Source organism: Nerophis ophidion, linkage group LG15 (genome assembly GCF_033978795.1).
Source record: "Nerophis ophidion isolate RoL-2023_Sa linkage group LG15, RoL_Noph_v1.0, whole genome shotgun sequence".
NCBI classification, from domain to species: Eukaryota; Metazoa; Chordata; class Actinopteri; order Syngnathiformes; family Syngnathidae; genus Nerophis; species Nerophis ophidion.
The window spans coordinates 33,426,796-33,447,167 of record NC_084625.1 but is presented as its reverse complement, the minus strand read 5'-3'; the positions used below and the strand labels follow the sequence as shown (position 1 = coordinate 33,447,167).

The window sequence follows — 20,372 nt, the reverse complement described above, 5'->3', positions numbered from 1 at the left end:
ATCAATATGGAACAGCAGAGAGAATGAAAAGGACAGTTACACCGACAAATTCCAGGAGACAGCAGGAGATTTAACGGTTAGTTAGGGAAAGAAAGCAGCTGAAAAAATTATGGAAAAGGAGGAAATTAACATTCTACAGGCATAAATTAAGAACAGACTGTCAACCTTGAGGAGAGCTGAGAATCTGAGAAGGAGGCGTAAAATGAAGGCCATAACTAGATTAAACTTCTTTGAAAACCCCTCCGAGTTTGCAAAAAGCTTTTTTACAACGGACAAAAGTGGCAAACTCTTAACATCAAAGAAAGATCTTGAAGCTTACCTCAAACAGAACCACGCTGACAGCCAGCGAAGCAAACCGAAAACTCTCTCACCTGATATGCCACCAATAGAGTCCCGAGAACACCATCTGGACACTGACCCTCCTAAGTGGATTGAGGTGGAGAGAATTGTGCGACAAGCAAGAGCTGCATCCTCTCCTGGGCCCAATGGAGTTCCATACCGATTCTATAGGAAATCTCCAGAGGTTTTAGACTTTTTATGGAGGCTGATGAGTGTGGTGTGGCAGAAACAAGAAATTCCAACTGCATGGCGGAGTGCAGAAGGCATCCTGATCCCCAAGGAAAATGACTCTTTGGACATCAGCCAGTCTCCCCAAATCAGCCTTCTCAATGTTGAAGGCAGAATCTTCTACAGTGCAGTAACACACAGGCTGGCCACCTATCTGGAAAGGAACCAATACATTGATACTTCAGTGCAAAAAGCAGGGATTCCAGAATTTTCGGGGTGCCTACAGCACACAAACATGATATGGAGTCAAATTCAAGCTGTCAAAAATGTTGGAAGAGTCCATGTTGTGTTCCTGGACCTAGCAAATGCCTTTGGGTCAGTTCCTCATGATTTCCTCTGGGTGTCATTCCACAATTTTAGTGTCCTGGATTCCATTACTGGTCTTGTCAAAGCCTATTTCCAGGACCTACAGCTATGCCTGACAACTGGTGAGTGTATGGCAGCGACTTGAAATAGGAATGATGGTAGGGTGTACCATCTCACCACTTGCTTTTACAATGGCTATGGAGGTCATTATCCACGCCTTTAGGTGGGTGGTAGGAGGTCAAAAGATTAAATCAGGTCTTCGTCTCCCGCCCATAAGAGCCTATATGGTTGATATGACAATCCTCACCTTGTGTGCTAGGCGGCTGCTGAACAAGCTACAAGAAAATATCCAGTGGGCCCGGATGGAAATAAAGCCAAGCAAGTCTAAAATCATCTCGGTGGTGAGGGGGAAGCTAGTGGAACATCGATTCTGTGTAGGTGAGGAGGCTATACCAACAGTGTGTGAAAAGCCTGTCAAGAGTCTTGGTCATTGGTAACTTGTCACCCTCAAAGACACAGGGCAATTGGACCAGCTCAAGAAGGATCCTATAACTGGCATTGAAAACATCGATAAGACCATACTCCCTGGCCGTTTGAAGCTGTGGTGCCTCCAATTTGGGTTGCTACCCAGGCGAATGTGGCCTCTTACCATCTATGACGTATCAACTACAAAGGTAGAAAAGTTGGAGAGGGTGGTTACCTCATTTGCTAAGAAGTGGCTGGGTCTTCCCAAATGCTTCAGTAACATCGGACTGTATGGACGAGGTGTTCTGGAGCTTCCCGTTTCCAGCCTAGTGGAGGACTTTAAGTGTGCAAAGGTAAGGCTGGAAATGACGCTGACAGTCTTTTGACCCATGTGTTGCCCAAACAGCTCCTACCTTGGTTACCGGAAGGAAATGGACTGCAGCGGCAGCTACTCTGCAAGCAAAGGAGGATCTTAGGCACAGAGACATTATTGGCCTTGTGCAGCAGGAGAGAGGAGGCCTTGGCCTTGGTGAGAGCATACGGCTGCTCCAGCTCAGCGACGTCGGCTGGTTGTATAGGAGGTGAGTCAGCACGAGCAGGCCACTAGATGTGCAAAGGCTGTCTCACAAGTCAAGCAAGGACAGTGGATAAGTTAGGATGGAGTTAAGAGGAGAAATGGCTCATGGAGGGAGCTACTGGGCATGGAGGCAGTTCACATCAACTTCATTTTACGCTCCACTTATGATGTCCTTCCCTCCCCCTCCAACCTCAAACAGTGGTACGGAGAGGACCCCACATGCCCCCTCTGTCCATATTCAGCTAACCTCAAACACAATCTCGTTGGCTGTAAGACAAGTCTGTCACAAGGGCGCTACACCTGGCGGTACAACCAGGTTCTGAAGTGTCCAGCAGCCACGTTAGAGCCCATAAGAGTGAAGATTAATGCCCTGCACACGCCAAAATTACATCATACTTCCAAAAGAGAGTTCATCCGAGAAGGTGCTGTCAACATAGGCCAGCTCGAAAGGGCTCGTGACGGGAAAATTGCAGTGGATCTTGATCAAAAGCTCTGCTTTCCTTCAGAGATAGCCAGATCAAACCTCAGACCAGTCCTTGTCTTCACTGCATATCATGTACATAATAGAACTCACGGTTTCCTGGGAGGCTGCTGTGGAGGAGGCATTTCAACGCAAATCGCCTTAAGTACACCGAACCGGCAGTTTACGCTGATTAGAATGAATGGAAAGCCAAAGTCTACCCAGGGGAAGTTGGCTGCAGAGGTTTTGTGGGCCGAACAACTATCAGGCTGCTTAAGGACATTGGCGTTCGAGGCCAAACCCTGCGAAACACCATCAAAACCTTCTCAGGAGCAGCAGAGACAGCCAGTCGGTGGCTGTGGGTGAAGAGGCGAGACACCATCTGGAGCTCTAGTAAGACCTACATCACATAAAAGTTAAAAGCAGAGGGGGGCTTACCTGGGACACCAGGTGTTGCTTATGAGCCCTCTGGAGGTGTCGCGTGCCAATCATTGAAACACCGGTGAAGCAGGGTGCCCACCTGATGACCCCAATGAAGCTGTTAACCATGCCCCCTCCTCCTCTCTGTCCCCCATTTTGCAATCCCACCCAACCAGGTCAACCACCATAGTCGCTTTGAAGTAGCTCCAAAGGATGTAGCCTTCTGTTACCACTCTACTCAAGTTGTTTTGCATCATGGGATTGTTCCATCTAGTCCTATAGATGAACCACCGTCTACACTTAAAAGTTATTGAAATGGTTTGTCCCGTAGGGGGTCTACGTATATCAAATCTGGTCCAATAATGAGTTTACTTCAAAAGTTGGGAGACAAACTTTTTGCAGCAAATTCCTTTAAAACACTGGAGTATTCCTGTTTTATAGAGAACTTGGACCACCGTAAACACATCGACAGATCCTCGCATTGACATTTCAACCTTGCCTGCACATTCAACACAGGGGTCCAAACGTGGGATTTACATAACTGAGGTGTTCCTCAAAGCACCACCTTAGGTCCCCTCCAGTTTGAAAGATTTAATTGTGATTTATGAAACTAATATGTTGTTACAACTTGTTTTCTTCTGATTAAGAGAGCTATGCAATTGAAAATAAACAAAAACAGTTGAGTAACTATTGTAATGACTTGCTAGTGTTGATCATGAGGTTCATGTGTTATTGATGTTCATAGTTCCCGTCTTCGTGAACATACCGTGCCTGAAAGGCTAATGATGTAGAATGAGGAAGTGTTGTATGTGAGAGGAAAATATGACGTGTGCTTGTGAAAGAATGTGTTTGAATTGAACCTGTTCTTAACACAAGATTGGCAATAAAAGATAAGAAGCGTGTTGTACTTTTTCAGACTTTTTCCTGGATGCAGTAACAACACAACAAGCTGAAAAACGTCACATTCGGTAAATAGTTTTAAAGCACACAGAGATATAAAGTGCACAATATCAGTTTGCATGCAAATGTTCAATCACTGTTGCTTTATTTCAAAGAATAATTTGTGCATTTTAAGCACAGCGTCTGTTCTCCTGTGCTCAGGGACCGTCCTCTGCAAAAGCTCACCAACCACAGCTTGCCGGTGATGCAAGCTAGATTTTTTTGGATGTGCAAAACAGGGTTAGCGGCAGGGTAGGCTTGGGAGAAAGAAGCAAGACGGTGTTGCTTACTCAACTTAGGTGACACGAGAGCACTATGCCCAAAGTGGGGCCAGCGGGCCAAATTTGACTCGTGGTGTCATTTCGTTTGGCCCGCTAGAAGCCGGTTACTAAATATCATACATATTCAATCTGACCTCTTTCAATCTTCACAATCATTTATGGCATGTGCGCGAGGCTACACCGTAAAAAAAAAAGTCAATACATTTTATTGTAAAAACCTGTCAGCTGATTCGCCAGAAATGTACCATAAAATCATCAATAATTAATCATATTGTTTCCAATTACAATAATGCACTGTCAAAACAGGGTACTGGATCGGTTGCTTTGGGGACCTGTTTACTTGACTGTGTCGTCATTATTCCCTGCCATTGTTTTAAGACAGTAATTTGGTGCAGCCCCTTTAAGTGACCGTCAGAGTTTTACCCAAAGGTGGAGTTTTTTTTGTGACCACCATTTTGAGTCACTTTTGTGTACGAGCACACTTCGCTTTGTGTGATTAAACGAATGTTAGTGTTTCAGAGCTATCTCAAGGTGTCTTGCTTTCACGTTACAAGTGCAATAGTACATGGATTTTACGATTAAAAAAAGTAGCAGCTCAATATCCAGAATTTTGCAGGAGAAATAATTGTGTTACTGTTTTTCAATTTACAGCAATGTAATGTACAATAAAATGGCCAAAGATTGTTGGGTAAACACTGGCAGCCTGCTGTCACCATAATTTTAACGTAACAACTACAATGGCGCCCTGCGATGAGGTGGCGACTTGTCCAGGGTGTACTCCGCCTTCCGCCCGATTGTAGCTGAGATAGGCTCCAGCGCCCCGCGTGACCCCAAAGGGAATAAGCGGTACAAAATGGATGGATGGATGAATGGATGGACAACTACAATGGCACAGTTTTTTAATTTGCAGTAATTTGGTGTACAACTAAAATACATTTTATGGTAAAATTCTGGTGACTGTGCTGACGTTTTTTTTAATCGTAAAATCCATTTATCCATCCATCCATTTTCTACCGCTTGTCCCTCTTGGGCTCGCGGGGGGTGCTGGAGCCTATCACAGCTGCAAAATCTATGTTGTTTTCTGTTTTGTTTTACAGGCTATCTAGTTCCGTTTGAAGTTGGGACTTTTTGAAGAGCTATAGAAAAGGATAATCTTGGTTGCCGTGCTTCGCTCACGTCTTATATTGAAAACCTAAACACTTCAAATTTTACCATCCTACTTATGTTTAATCTGTCCGGGTTAAGTTTGAAAGCGATAAGGTGAAATATCTCGGAGGAACTGGTTCCAGAACAACACCTGGAATTAGTGAAAATCTGCACAAAATGACAATTTTCAATGTTTTGAGTATATAAAAGATGCAAAACTGAAAATTAACCGAGATAGGAACACAACTGTGTTGCAATCTCTACTACTATATCTAGAGATGTCCAATAATATCAAACTGACGATATTATCCGCCGATAAATGCTTTAAAATGTAATATCGGAAATTATCGGTATCGGTTTCAAAATTATCAGTATCGTTTTCAAAAAGTAAAATGTATGACTTTTTAAAATGGTACGGAGTGGTACACGGATGTAGGGAGAAGTACAGAGCGCCAATAAACTTTAAAGGCACTGCCTTTGCGTGCCGGCCCATTCGCGTAATTCCTACGGCTTTTCATACACACAAGTGAATGCAATGCATACTTGGTCAACACCCATACAGGTCACACTCAGAGTGGCCGTATAAACAACTTTAACACTGTTACAAATATGCGCCACACTGTGAACTCACACCAAACAAAAATGACAAACACATTTCGGGAGAACATCTGCACCGTAACACAACATAAACACAACAGAACAAATACCCAGAATCCCTTACAGCACTAACACTTCCGGGACGCTACAATATACACCTCCCTGTTATCCTCCTCCCACCCCCAACCTCAAACCCCACTCACCTCAACCTCCTCATGCTCTCTCAGGGAGAGCATGTCCCAAATTCCAAGCTGCTGTCTTGAGGCATGTTAATAAAAATAATGCACTTTGTGACTTCAATAATAAATATGGCAGTGCCATGTTGGCATTTTTTTCCATAACTTGAGTTGATTTATTTTGGAAAACCTTGTTAGATTGTTTAATGCATCCAGCGGGACATCAAAACAAAATTAGGCATAATAATGTGTTCATTCCACGACTATCGGTTGATATCGGTATCAGTAATTAAGAGTTGGACAATATCGGAATATTGGATATCGGCAAAAAAGCCATTATTGGACCTCTCTAACTATATCTATATATGGCGGTATGAGGTCAAATTCCTCACTCGTGGTGCTGTTGCATGTTAAAAATCACTATTTTGTCCGCAGACCATTGGCACATTTTCACTTCGGCCATTGGGGGCTAAATATTTCGGCACCCCTGCGCTAGACTATAAACCAGGCTTAATAGTGAAAGGGAGAAGTCTGGCCCCCGGTCCTTAGCTTCATGGAAATGTAGCCACCAAAAAAAAAAAGTATATGATTGGTAGACTATCTGTTAGCATTAGCATTGGTTTTAGTAATGCATGCTTAAAAATGTGCTATACACAAAACTGATTTGTGAAAAATATGTATTATTTTGTCCTAAAAAATATTTTACCAAAAACGTTTTATAAAGACGTCTTCAGAGGCTTTATATCCAATACATTGTTATCATATAATTATTGAAATATATATTCAGTACATTTCAAAATAGTCGCCCTGGTGCAAAAACACTGTTCCTTACTGATTCTTTAAGTACTCAAGCTTTTTCTACCTGCAGAGGCATTTTAATCCTTTTTACCCGTTCCTGTGACATCACGGAGGGGGATCACCACCCTGCTGAGACACAGAACTTCTTGCACTCTTACATCCATAAAGAGAACATTAAAATGTTAAATCCATGCTGCATCATCATCCTTAAGGGGGAGGAAATGTCTTTAGAAGCTCTGCCATCTTCTAGTCCTACGTTTGAAAAAAGTGATTTAATTCCTTCTATTCAGTGTTGTAGTTTTAAGAATAAACACCCCTATGAGCAGGATGTATGTACATGTCTACTACAGTGGGGCAAAAAAGTATTTAGTTAGCCACCGATTGTGCAAGTTCTCCCACTTAAAATGATGACAGAGGTCTGTAATTTTCATCCTAGGTACACTTCAACTGTGAGAGACAGAATATTACCTGGCCATCGAGGGAAGACTACGAAAAACGGCGAATGCTTTTGGACTGTATCATTTATTGTCCTCCATGTATGTCGTGGACTCAACTTCTAGGTCCAGAGTATATCAAGTCACCAAAAAGGAATGGACAATGAAGGTGAAGGCAAAAGAGTGAGGAGTGTCCTGACCAGATATCTAGATTCCCTTGATTGATTGATGTAAAATCCTATTCATCACATTGTTTACTTTCACGTGTTATTAAAGATGTGATTAATTTATGATCCCTCAGGTGTGATTCGCTACAATAGGGCCCCGCAGCACACTGGATTCTAATTAATTGAAATACCACAACACTGGATATTGTTCAAATAAGTTAAATTTAAGAACTTGCACCCAAAGCAACACTGGAGGTGACTATGACGTGCGCATTTTCTGCACATGCGTACTAGGTCGTGTTGTGCCGGCGGACGGAGGGGGGGTGAGGCGGTCTTAAACGACCATTGTGTGTGTGTGGACAAGGATAAGGTTAGGTGGGATTTACCCTGGATACATTTAGCTGGCTTAGTGTAGAAGGGGTCTTAATCTAGCAGATAGCAGATGACCATTATGAAAGACCCACATACTATCAGTGCCGTATCAATACAGCTGGTGAGTGTGCCATACACTAACTGGAGTTTCCATTGATTTACTTGTCATTAGCCTCTATTAAATTGGAGGTAATTATTTGAGGAAGTGAGGTGAATATGGACTCACAACACAGACAAGAGTACAATATTCAATCTACAACAATGTCAATAATGATATATTTTGCAATTGAGAACTCTTATTTAAAATCGTATGACGTTGAAAGCCCTTCTCCTCCTTCCATCGATGTCGATCAGTCGTTCATCAAGACAAGATCGCCCAATCACAGTCGCGGCTCCGCATCGTTGCACAGCGCCAAACTGTCTATGATGGAGGCTAATGAATGGGACGTTCATCAAGTGTGACAGGAGAATGTGACACTTTAAACGCCAGAAAAGGAAATCTCTGTAGATGAGTTTGGCTAATGTAGGCTGCAATGTCAGCATGATGAGTTAAATGGGTCTAAACATGCAAAACTTGCCCTGCATATTAGTGCATGTAGGCTTCTCTAGAATACAACTTTTCTGATAGTTTCTTTAAAACATATGATTAGGATGTATCAGTGTCAAACACACATACAGTGGGGCAAAACAGTATTTTGTCAGCCACCGATTATGCAAGTTCTCCCACGTACCAAAAAGTTATATTTTGGTTTTATCTGACCACATGACATTCTCCCAATCCTCTGCTGTATCATCCATGTATCCATTTTGGTATAAACTCAACTCGTCGTGTTTGGAGGAAGAAGAATACTGAGTTGCATCCCAAGAACACCACACCTACTGTGAAGCATGGGGGTGGAAACATCATGCTTTGGGGCTGTTTTTCTGCTAAGGGGACAGGACGATTGATCCGTGTTAAGGAAAGAATGAATGGGGCCATGTATCGTGAGATTTTGAGCCAAAAACGTCTTCCATCAGTGAGAGCTTTTGAATGGTTGACCAAATACTTATTTTCTACCATATTTTTACCAATAAATTCTTTAAAATTCCTACACTGTAATTCCTGGATTTTTTTTTCACATTCTGTCTCTCACAGTTGAATTATACTTACTCATGATGAAAATTACAGACCTGTGTCATTATTTTACGTGGGAGAACTTGCATAATCGGTGGCTGACAGAATACTGTTTTGCCCCACTGTATGTGTGTTTGACACTGATACATCCTAATTATATGTTTTAAAGAAACTATCAGAAAAGTTGTATTCTAGAGAAGCCTAAATACACTAATATGCAGGGCAAATATTTGCATGTTTAGACCCATTTAACTCATCATGCTGACATTGCAGCCTACATTAGCCAAACTCATCTACAGAGATTTCCTTTTCTGGCGTTTAAAGTGTCACATTCTCCTGTCACACTTGATGAACGTCCCATTCATTAGCCTCCATCATAGCCCGTTTGGTGCTGTGCAACGATGCGGAGCCGCGACTGTGATTGGGCGATCTTGTCTTGATGAACGACTGATCGACATCGATGGAAGGAGGAGAAGGGCTTTCAACGTCATACGATTTTAAATAAGAGTTCTGGATTGCAAAATATATCATTATTGACATTGTTGTAGATTGAATGTTGTACTCTTGTCTGTGTTGTGAGTCCATATTCACCTCACTTCCTCAAATAATTACCTCCAATTTAATAGAGGCTAATGACAAGTACATCAATGGAAACTCCAGTTAGTGTATGGCACACTCACCAGCTGTATTGATACGGCACTGATAGTATGTTGGTCTTTCATAATGGTCATCTGCTATCTGATAGATTAAGACCCCTTCTACACTAAGCCAGCTAAATGTATCCAGGGTAAATCCCACCTAACCTTATCCTTATCCACACACACACAATGGTCGTTTAAGACCGCCTCGCCACCCCTCCGTCTGCCGGCACAACACGACCTAGTACGCATGTGCAGAAAATGCGCACGTCATAGTCACCTCCAGTGTTGCTTTGGGTGCAAGTTCTTAAATTTAACTTATTTGAACAATATCCAGTGTTGTGGTGTTTCAATTAATTAGAATCCAGTGTGCTGCGGGGCCCTATTTTAGCGTATCACACCTGAGGGATCATAAATTAATCACATCTTTGATAACACGTGAAAGTAAACAATGTGATAAATAGGATTTTACATCAATCAATCAAGGGAATCTAGATATCTGGTCAGGACACTCCTCACTCTTTTGCCTTCACCTTCATTGTCCATTCCTTTTTGGTGACTTGATATACTCTGGACCTAGAAGTTGAGTCCACGACATACATGGCGGACAATAAATGATACAGTCCAAAAGCATTCGCTGTTTTTCGTAGTCTTCCCTCGACGGCCAGGTAATACAAAGCACGCGCTACCTTTTTTTTATCACATCCACGGGAGCTCGCATTCTCGTTGTCTTTCCTTTGACAAATGGACCATGTTTTTTGTTAAGTTGTCTTGCTGTCTGAGAAGTGTTGTATCCCAAATAGCTACAATCGCTTTCTCTCAAGGCATGGGTGTCAAACTCTGGCCCGCGGGCAAAATTTGGCCCGCCGTGTAATTTAATTTGGCCCTTGAGGCAATATTAAATTAACATTACAGCTGGCCCACCGTTATTACACAGCAGCAGTGCCGCTGTAACACCGCAATTTCTCACACTTGCCAATCTTCCCGAAGTTCAGTGCCCCTCCCGAAAATCTCCCGGGGCAAGCATTCTGCCGATTTTCACCCGGACAACAATATTGAGGGCGTGCCTTAAAGGCACTGCCTTTAGCATTCTCTGCAACCTGTCGTCACGTCCGCATTTCCTCCATACAAACAGCGTGCAGGCCCACTGGCATAATATATGCGGCTATTATACACACATAAGTGAATGCAAGGCATACTTTGTCAACAGCCATACAGGTCACATTGAGGGTGGCCATATAAACAACTTTAACACTGTAACAAATATGCGCCACACTGTGAACTCACACCATACAAGAATGACAAACACATTTTGGGAGAACATCTGCACTGTAACATAACATAAACATAACAAAACAAATACCCAGAAACGCTTGCAGCATTAACTCTTTCGGGAGGCTACAATATATTTTGATATTTACCTCAGAAGACTGCAAATAGAAAAGAGGCATTAAATTTGTATATAAATTTTATCTGATATGCCATTGATATTTTTTAATCATTATTATTATTATTTGAAACTCAATTTTGCATGTCACTATAAAGTTATATAAGCCTTGCTTGTTCAATGTTCAATGCAAAACTTGTTTGGGTCCCTATTAAAAGGTTCATTTGTTCAACCTTGGCCCGCGGCTTTGTTCAGTTTTAAATTTTGGCCCACTCTGTATTTGAGTTTGACACCCATGTCTTAAGGCATTCTTGTGTGATTTCCACAAGCGTCTGTACAGACGGAAGGAGATGACTCGATTTCATTATTTCAGTGGTTAGCGCCGAGTTATGAAATCGCTTTATTAAGAAGCTGGCTGTGGCGCGGTTTTATTGGTGTCACTTCCTCTCCGAACTCAGTTTGTAAATGATCAATGAGTCCATACAAAGCTAAGAGCCGTAGATGCAAGAAATAGACGGCGCACTTACCCGTGTAAAAAATTATCCAAGGACAGGAACCTTAAACGATGATTTAGTGTGGCTGACACGTAGCTGAGGCTAAATGGTTATTTGTTTAATGAGTAATCCAGCTTAGTCTAGACAGAGTCTAAAAAAGCCACTACATTTGACCTGCCAATAAAATAATAGTTGCAAAGATAATTATTTTTAAACAAATGTGAAATGCAAAACTCTGGTCAACGTGTCAATTAGTTAACAGGAACATTTCAATCAATCAATCAATATTTGCTTATATAACCCTATATCACATGTGTCTCAGAGGGCCGCACAAGCCACAACGACATCCTCGACTCTGATCCCACATTTACCTCATTTAGTTCTAAAAAATAAAATTATCAAAAAGTGTTCTTTTTTCTTAGTTTCATTTATATCGATAATGGCGACGAAAAACAAAGTCAAACGCGGCACGCCACTCCTCCGCCTTCATTTAGTACAAGCTCTCATGAGCCAAAAGAGGTGCTTCTTGATTAATACAGTTTGGCGCTAGACAGTCCAATGAAACAGCAGCTGTATTGATCACATGTTTTTTTTTTCTTAAAGTGACAGACACACATCCAAGCTTAAGGGACACACTACCACTCCGTGTGTCTCATAATGAATCAACGCTTCAGTAGCGTTTGACCCATCACAAATAGACGCTGTGCCTTCTTCAAATCTCATCATCTACTTCAACATAAAAACACCTCACCCTAAGTAAACACTTCCTATCTCTAAAAGATGAATATAAGATGAATATAAGATGAATATAAGAATATAAGAATATGATTATTTTCATAAATAATGAATCGTTGAAGTGCACAAAAAATATATATTCGCATCCGAATCATGTTTCCTTCTTCTTCCGCTTATCAGAGGTCGTGTCGCGGGGGCAGCAGCCTAAGCAGGGAAGCCCAGACTTTCCTCTCCCCAGCCACTTCTTCCAGCTCTTCCCAGGGGATCCCTAGGGAGGTGTTCGGGTGGCATCCTGACCAGATGCCCGAACCACCTCATATGGCTCATCTCGATGTGGAGGAGCAGCGGCTTTACTTTGAGTTCCTCCCGGATGGCAGAGCTTCTCACCCTATATCTAAGGGAGAGCCCCGCCACCAAGTGGAAGAAACTATTTTTGACCGCTTGTACCTGTGATCTTGTCCTTTCGGTCTTCACCCGAAGTTCATGACCATAGGTGCGGATGGGAACATACTGTAGATCGACCGGTGAATTGAGAGCTTTGTCTTCCAGCTCAGCTCCTTCTTCACCACAATGAATCGATACAGCGTCCGCATTACTGAAGACGCCGCACCGATCCACCTGTCGATCTCACGATCCACTCTTCCCTCACTCGTGAACAAGACTCCTAGGTATTTGAACTCCTCCACTTGGGTCAAGATCTCCTCCCCAACCCGGAGATGGCATTCCTCCCTTTTCCGGGCGAGAACCATTGACTCGGACTTGGAGGTGCTGATAGTACCCTGTAGTACCAACTCTCCTTGGACGCTACAGTATGTTATTTGGTACATGGTGTAATGATAAGTGTGACCAGTCAAACATAAGCGATACGTCTCAACTAAAGAACACCAACATTATAAATGTTGCATTGAAAATATAGAATGTAACACACAGCACTCAAAAAACTATCAAAATGTTTTAGTCGTAAATGTTTTAGCGCCATTTCTAATATAAAGTTGTGTAAAGTTCTTACTTATATCAGTCAGTAAACTCACCATAAAAGCACTAAAACATACCGGTGCAGTGAGTTTACATTATTCACCCAAGGAACTATAGTTATTAGAGTTTCGGTCGGACGTTTTTTTACGAGACACATTTCTGGTCTGGTGGTTTCCGTATGAGGAGATGGTGCTCCGTCATTGATTTAAGTAAAGTCTGAATGTCATTAAAACAGTTAGTTCCATTTTTTGACACTTCTTCCACTCCCATCCTTGCACGCTACACCACTACAACGGGACGGCGTGGCGCAGTGGGAGAGTTGCCGTGCGCAACCCGAGGGTCCCTGGTTCAAATCCCACCTAGTACCAACCTCGTCACGTCCGTTGTGTCCTGAGCAAGACACTTCACCCTTGCTCCTGATGGGTGCTGGTTGGCGCCTTGCATGGCAGCTCCCTCCATCAGTGTGTGAATGTGTGTGTGAATGGGTAAATGTGGAAGTAGTGTCAAAGCGCTTTGAGTACCTTGAAGGTAGAAATGCGCTATACAAGTACAACCCATTTATCATTTATTTACAACAAAAAAGACGGGGAGAAGACGCCGTCGAAGGTGAGCCACGTAAATTAGACCGCCCACAAACGGCGCATCCGGAAGCGACTGTCAGAAAGCGGTTTGAAGATGGTCCGTAAAATATAATCTATTCAACAATTTGACCAAAGAACCACCATTACATGTTATGTAGACCACAAGGATATGTTTCCATTCAGAAAAAAATATATAATAATATGACTCCTTTAGTGCATCCTATAATCCGGTGCACTTAATATATGAAAAAGATAAAAAAAATAGACCATTCATCGGCAGTGCACCTTATAATCCGGTGCGCCTTATGGTTTGGAAAATACGGTAATCATATAAGAAAAATCCTAAAACATCTTTCAAAAAACTTTTTAAAAGTGTCTAATTTTCGTATCAATGCTGATTAAATGTTTTTGTGTCACAGATCATTTCACCATATTTGTGTTTTGTCATCATCTAGATCTACCTGCGTTTCCTGGACTACGAAATGGCCAACTCTAACGAGTGCAAGCGTAACTTTGTGGCGGTGTACGATGGCGGCAGGTAAGAAAAAAGCAGGGTTAAATGACACTGATGCTATTGAGATAAGCAATGCAGTATTATTTTGTATCACGACGACAAGATGTCATAGTTCTTATGTTACCTGCACACTGGTCAATGGTGGTCAAATCGTTTATGATATATCACATCACTGATATTCAACCGTCAAGGTTCTTGTATTTAAATTTTGTCTTGAATTGTATTTCTGAATTCGTGAAAATTGAGAATACTGACTGGCTGCTTAACTGCAAATAAGTTATTCTCAGTAGCATACTTGTAGCCTAATACACAATAAGACCAGACAAGGAGTGATAAAAATGTATAGTTATCAAGCGAGATGGAGGATGAATATCATGACATGGAATTCATAAAAAAATGTCTCCTCAACACTTATCCCATTTTTTAGTTCGGTGGAGGACCTGAAGAGTAAATTCTGCTCCACGGTGGCCAATGACCTCATGCTGGTGTCTACGCTGGGCGTCATCCGGATGTGGGCGGACGAGGCCAGCCGGAAAAGTCGCTTCCGCATTCTTTTCACCACCTACCAAGAGCGTAAGACTCCAGAACCTAACACCTGCAGTAAAAGAGAAGGGGTGCCCACAGTGTAGCTCGGGAGGTCTGGCGAAGTTATTGCATTTATGAAATAATCTTGCCTTCCTTCATACTTCCTCCAAACAAGCTGTTTGGAATTTGCCCCATTTGTTACATTTTTTTAATTGGTGATGTCAGCAGTTTATCCTTATATGGTTGAGATCTACCCACGGATAGGATGAGCTCCTTCTTTTTCTTGATCCACTTGTTGTGGGGAAGACTGGCTCGTACATGCACATGCATCCTCCGCTGTTGCCATTTCTAATACAAAAGAACTTAAAGGCCTACTGAAACCCACTACTACCGACCACACAGTCTGATAGTTTATATATCAATGATGAAATATTAACATTGCAACACATGCCAATACGGCCTTTTTAGTTTACTAAATTACAATTTTAAATTTCCCGGGAGTTTCGTCTTGAAAACGTCGTGTAATGATGACGTGTACGCAAGACGTCACAGGTTTTTAGAAAGTATGAGCGCTGCACACACACACAGCTAAAAGTCGTCTGCTTTAACGGCATAATTACACAGTATTTTGGAGATCTGTGTTGCTGAATCTTTTGCAATTTGTTCAATTAATATTGGAGAAGTCACAGTAGAAAGATGGAGTTGGGAAGCTTTAGCCTTTAGCCACACAAACACACGGTGATTCCTTGTTTAAAATTCCTGGAGGTGAAACTTTACTATGGATCAGAGCGCGGTCAAGCGAACATGAATCACGACGTAGCGTCAACCAGCAGGTTTCGGTGAGAAAATTGTGGTAAAAAGTCGCTTCTTACCAGAGAAAAGCTGAGCTTGTGCTGTCCATGGCTGCCGTCGACTCCCCTGAGACACTGCGCGTCAAGACACCCATGGCGACACACCTCCGACTATCAGGTACTACTTAACTCACTAAAACACTAACAACACAATAGAAAGATAAGGGATTTCCCAGAATTATCCTAGTAAATGTGTCTAAAAACATCGGAATCCGTCCCAATGCAATCGCCTTTTTTTTTTTTACTTGTTTTTTTTTGTTTGTTTTTCTAGTCCGTCTCTATCAATATCCTCAAACACGAATCTTTCATCCTCGCTCAAATTAATGGGGAAATTGTCGTTTTCTCGGTCCGAATAGCACTTTTTGTTGGGGGCTCCCATTAAAAACAATGTGAGGACGTGAGGAACCATCAACATGTGACCTCATCGTCTGCGACTTCCGGTAAAGGCAGGGCTTTTCTCTTAGCACCGAAAGTTGCGAACTTTATCGTGGATGTTCTCTACTAAATCCTTTCAGCAAAAATATGGCAATATCGCGAAATGATCAAGTATGACACATAGAATGGACCTGCTATCCCTGTTTAAATAACAAAATCTCATTTCAGTAGGCCTTTAATATCTGTCAGTAGGCTCCATATGGAAGCGCTAAAAACTACAACATGGCTGGGAGAAGACACAGTCAAAGTGAATGCATGTCAATAAGACAGCTCACAAACTGCTCAGTGACATTGTGGTTAGAGTGTATGCTTTGAGATCAGTAGGTCCTGAGTTCAAACCCTGGCCAAGTCATACCAAAGACTATGAAAATGGGAACCATTACCTCTTTGCTTGGCACTTAGCATCAAGGGTTGGAATAGGAGTTAAATCACCAAAATGATTTCCGAGCGCGGCCACCGCTGCTGCTCACTGCTCCCTTCCACTTCGAGGGGCGGAACAAAGGATGGGTCAAACATCCATCCATCCATCCATCAATCCGAGGTCGGGTCGCTGGGGCAACAGCCTAAGCAGGGAAACCCAGACTTCCCTCTCCCCAGCCACTTCGTCTAGCTCTTCCCGGGGGATCCCGAGGCGTTCCCAGGCCAGCCGGGAGACATAGTCTCCCCAACGTGTCCTGGGTCTTCCCCGTGGCCTCCTACCGGTTGGACGTGCCCTAAACACCTCCCTAGGGAGGCGTTCGGGTGGCATCCTGACCAGATGCCCGAACCACCTCCTCTGCCTCCTCTCGATGTGGAAGAGCAGCGGCTTTACTTCTAGTTCCTCCCGGATGGCAGAGCTTCTCACCCTATCTCTAAGGGAGAGCCCCGCCACACGGCGGAGGAAACTCATTTCGGCCGCTTGTAGCCGTGATCTTATCCTTTCGGTCATGACCCAAAGCTCATGACCATAGGTGAGGATGGGAACGTAGATCGAACGGTAAATTGAGAGCTTTGCCTTCCGGCTCAGCTCCTTCTTCACCACAACGGATCGGTACAACGTCCGCATTACTGAAGACGCCGCACCGATCCGCCTGTCGATCTCACGATCCACTCTTCCCTCACTCGTGAACAAGACTCCTAGGTACTTGAACTTCTCCACTTTGGGCAGGGTCTCCTCCCCAACCCGGAGATGGCACTCCACCCTTTTCCGGGTGAGAACCATGGACTCGGACTTGGAGGTGCTGATTCTCATTCCGGTCGCTTCACACTCGGCTGCAAACTGATCCAGTGAGAGCTGAAGATCCCGGTCAGATGAAGCCATCAGGACCACATCATCTGCAAAAAGCAGAGACCTAATCCTGCGGTCACCAAACCGGAACCCCTCAACGCCTTGACTGCGCCTAGAAATTCTGTCCATAAAAGTTATGAACAGAATCGGTGACAAAGGACAGCCTTGGCGGAGTCCAACCCTCACTGGAAATGTGTTTGACTTACTGCCGGCAATGCGGTCCAAGCTCTGGCACTGATCGTACAGGGAGTTGACCGCCACAATAAGACAGTCCGATACCCCATACTCTCTGAGCACTCCCCGCAGGACTTCCCGAGGGACATGGTCGAATGCCTTCTCCAAGTCCACAAAGCACATGTAGACTGGTTGGGCAAACTCCCATGCACCCTCAAGAACCCTGCCGAGAGTATAGAGCTGGTCCACAGTTCCACGACCAGGACGAAAACCACACTGTTCCTCCTGAATCCGAGGTTCGACTATCCGGCGTAGCCTCCTCTCCAGTACACCTGAATAAACCTTACTGAGAAGGCTGAGGAGTGTGATCCCACGATAGTTGGAACACACCCTCCGGTCCCCCTTCTTAAAGAGAGGAACCACCACCCCGGTCTGCCAATCCAGAGGTACCGCCCCCGATATCCACGCGATGCTGCAGAGTCTTGTCAACCAAGACAGCCCCACAGCATCCAGAGCCTTAAGGAACTCCGGGCGGATCTCGTCCATCCCCGGGGCCTTGCCACCGAGGAGCTTTTTAACTACCTCAGCGACCTCAGCCCCAGAAATAGGAGAGTCCACCACAGATTCCCCAGGCACTGCTTCCTCATAGGAAGACGTGTTGGTGGGATTGAAGAGGTCTTCAAAGTATTCCTTCCACCTATCCACAACATCCGCAGTTGAGGTCAGCAGAACACCATCCGCACCATACACGGTGTTGATAGTGCACTGCTTCCCCTTCCTTAGGCGGCGGACGGTGGTCCAGAATCGCTTCGAAGCCGTCCGGAAGTAATTTTCCATGGCTTCCCCGAAATCCTCCCATGTCCGAGTTTTTGCCTCAGCGACCGCTGAAGCCGCACACCGCTTGGCCTGTCGGTTCCTGTCCACTACCTCCGGAGTCCTATGAGCCAAAAGGACCCGATAGGACTCCTTCTTTAGCTTGATGGCATCCCTCACCGCTGGTGTCCACCAAGGGGTTTTAGGATTGCTGCCCCGACAGGCCCCAACTACCTTGCGGCCACAGCTCCGATCAGCCGCCTCGACAATAGAGGTGCGGAACATGGTCCACTCGGACTCAATGTCCAGCACCTCCCTCGTGACATGTTCAAAGTTCTTCCGGAGATGGGAATTGAAACTTTCTCTGACAGGAGACTCTGCCAGACGTTCCCAGCAGACCCTCACAATGCGTTTGGGCCTGCCAGGTCGGTCCGGCATCCTCCCCCACTATCGCAGCCAACTCACCACAAGGTGGTGATCGGTAGAAATTTCCGCCGCTCTCTTCACCCGAGTGTCCAAAACATAAGGCCGCAAATCCGATGACACAACTACAAAGTCGATCATGGAACTGCGGCCTAGGGTGTCCTGGTGCCAAGTGCACGTATGGACACCCTTATGTTTGAACATGGTGTTTGGTATGGACAATCCGTGACGAGCACATAAGTCCAATAACAAAACACCACTCGGGTTCAGATCCGGGCGGCCATTCTTCCCAGTCACGCCTCTCCAGGTTTCACTGTCGTTGCCAACATGAGCGTTGAAATCCCCCAGTAGGACAAGGGAATCACCCGGGGGAGCACTTTCCAGTACTCCCTCGAGTGTACCCAAAAAGGGTGGGTACTGTGAACTGCTGTTTGGTGCGTAAGCACAAACAACAGTCAGGACACGTCCCCTCACCCGAAGGCGGAGGGAGGCTACCCTTTCGTCCACTGGGTTAAACTCCAACGTGCAGGCTTTAAGCCGGGGGGCAACCAGAATTGCCACCCCAGCCCGTCGCCTCTGACTGTCGGCAACGCCAGAGTGGAAGAGGGTCCAGTCCCTCTTGAGAGAAGTGGTTCCAGAGCCCTTGCTGTGCGTCGAAGTGAGTCCGACTATATCCAGCCGGAACTTTTCCACTTCGCGCACTAGCTCAGGCTCTTTCCCCCCCAGTGAGGTGACGTTCCACGTCCCAAGAGCTAGCTTCTGTAGCCGAGGATCGGACCGCCAAGTGCCCTGCCTTCGGCTGCCGCCCAGCTCACATTGCATCCGACCTCTATGGCCCCTGCTATGGGTGGTGAGCCCATTAGAGGGATGGGTCAAACACAGAGGGTAATTTCACCACACCTAGTGTTTGTGTGACTATCAGTGGTACTTTAACTTTAACTTTAAAATGTCGCATTCTAGAGATGGTCAGAAAGCAGCTTGAAGATTGTCTGTAAATCTTTTTCTGTGCAAAATGTTGACTAAAGAACCACCATTACATGTTATGTAGACCACAAGGAGGTATTTTAGATGTAGAAAAAAATCATAATTTGAGTTCTTTAAACGACCAAATTCGAGAGTGTGCTTAGCGTGTCTGTCTTCATGTATGTGCAGAATATATGCTGATTATCAGTTCACCCACAATACTGTGAGGAAAAATTATGCAAATATATTCATTTAGCGCTGGCAATGTGATTCATCAAGGCTAAAATTGTTTTGCGGCTGCTGTTTTGCATCTTCATATAGACATGCGGTGGATGGATGGATGGAGAAATGGATGGATGGTTGGGAAATGAACTCGCAAACTGACACAGTTACGCACAAATGGCTTTGAGAAAGGAGGTGATCACCTTACAAAGACGGTGGAATCCAGTGGCCTACAGTACGTGTGTGTGTAAACATATTTGGATTGTAATTCGTAGATGCAGCATCACAACACAGTAGCGCCTCCCAGAGTCACCATTGGGTATACTAAAAATACTTTCTGCTGTCTGGATCGCGCTTCAATGTGAAAAATATACAATATGGTACATATCAAATTTGTGTGTTGTATGTCAACAACTTGACAAAACACCACAGGTTGGACCATATGATGCCATAAACGTGGAGGGAAATTAGCCTCCATAGAATAGAATAGAACAGAATAGAATGCTTTATTATCATCAAACATAAGAGCATGACTCAAAACCCATCTGTTTAAAAT

The 20,372-nt window shown here is 44.2% G+C and overlaps 1 protein-coding gene across 3 annotated transcripts in view; it reads left to right on the top strand.

Moving 5' to 3' along the window:
- neto1l (neuropilin (NRP) and tolloid (TLL)-like 1, like) overlaps window positions 1-20,372 on the top strand; it is a 264,930-nt gene that overhangs the window by 201,721 nt on the left and 42,837 nt on the right. For all 3 annotated transcript variants that reach the window (XM_061922057.1, XM_061922055.1, XM_061922056.1), the window contains exons 8-9: window positions 14,085-14,167; window positions 14,571-14,716. In XM_061922057.1, coding sequence (XP_061778041.1) covers window positions 14,085-14,167; window positions 14,571-14,716 — 229 coding nt within the window. The remainder of the gene's footprint in view (window positions 1-14,084; window positions 14,168-14,570; window positions 14,717-20,372) is intronic.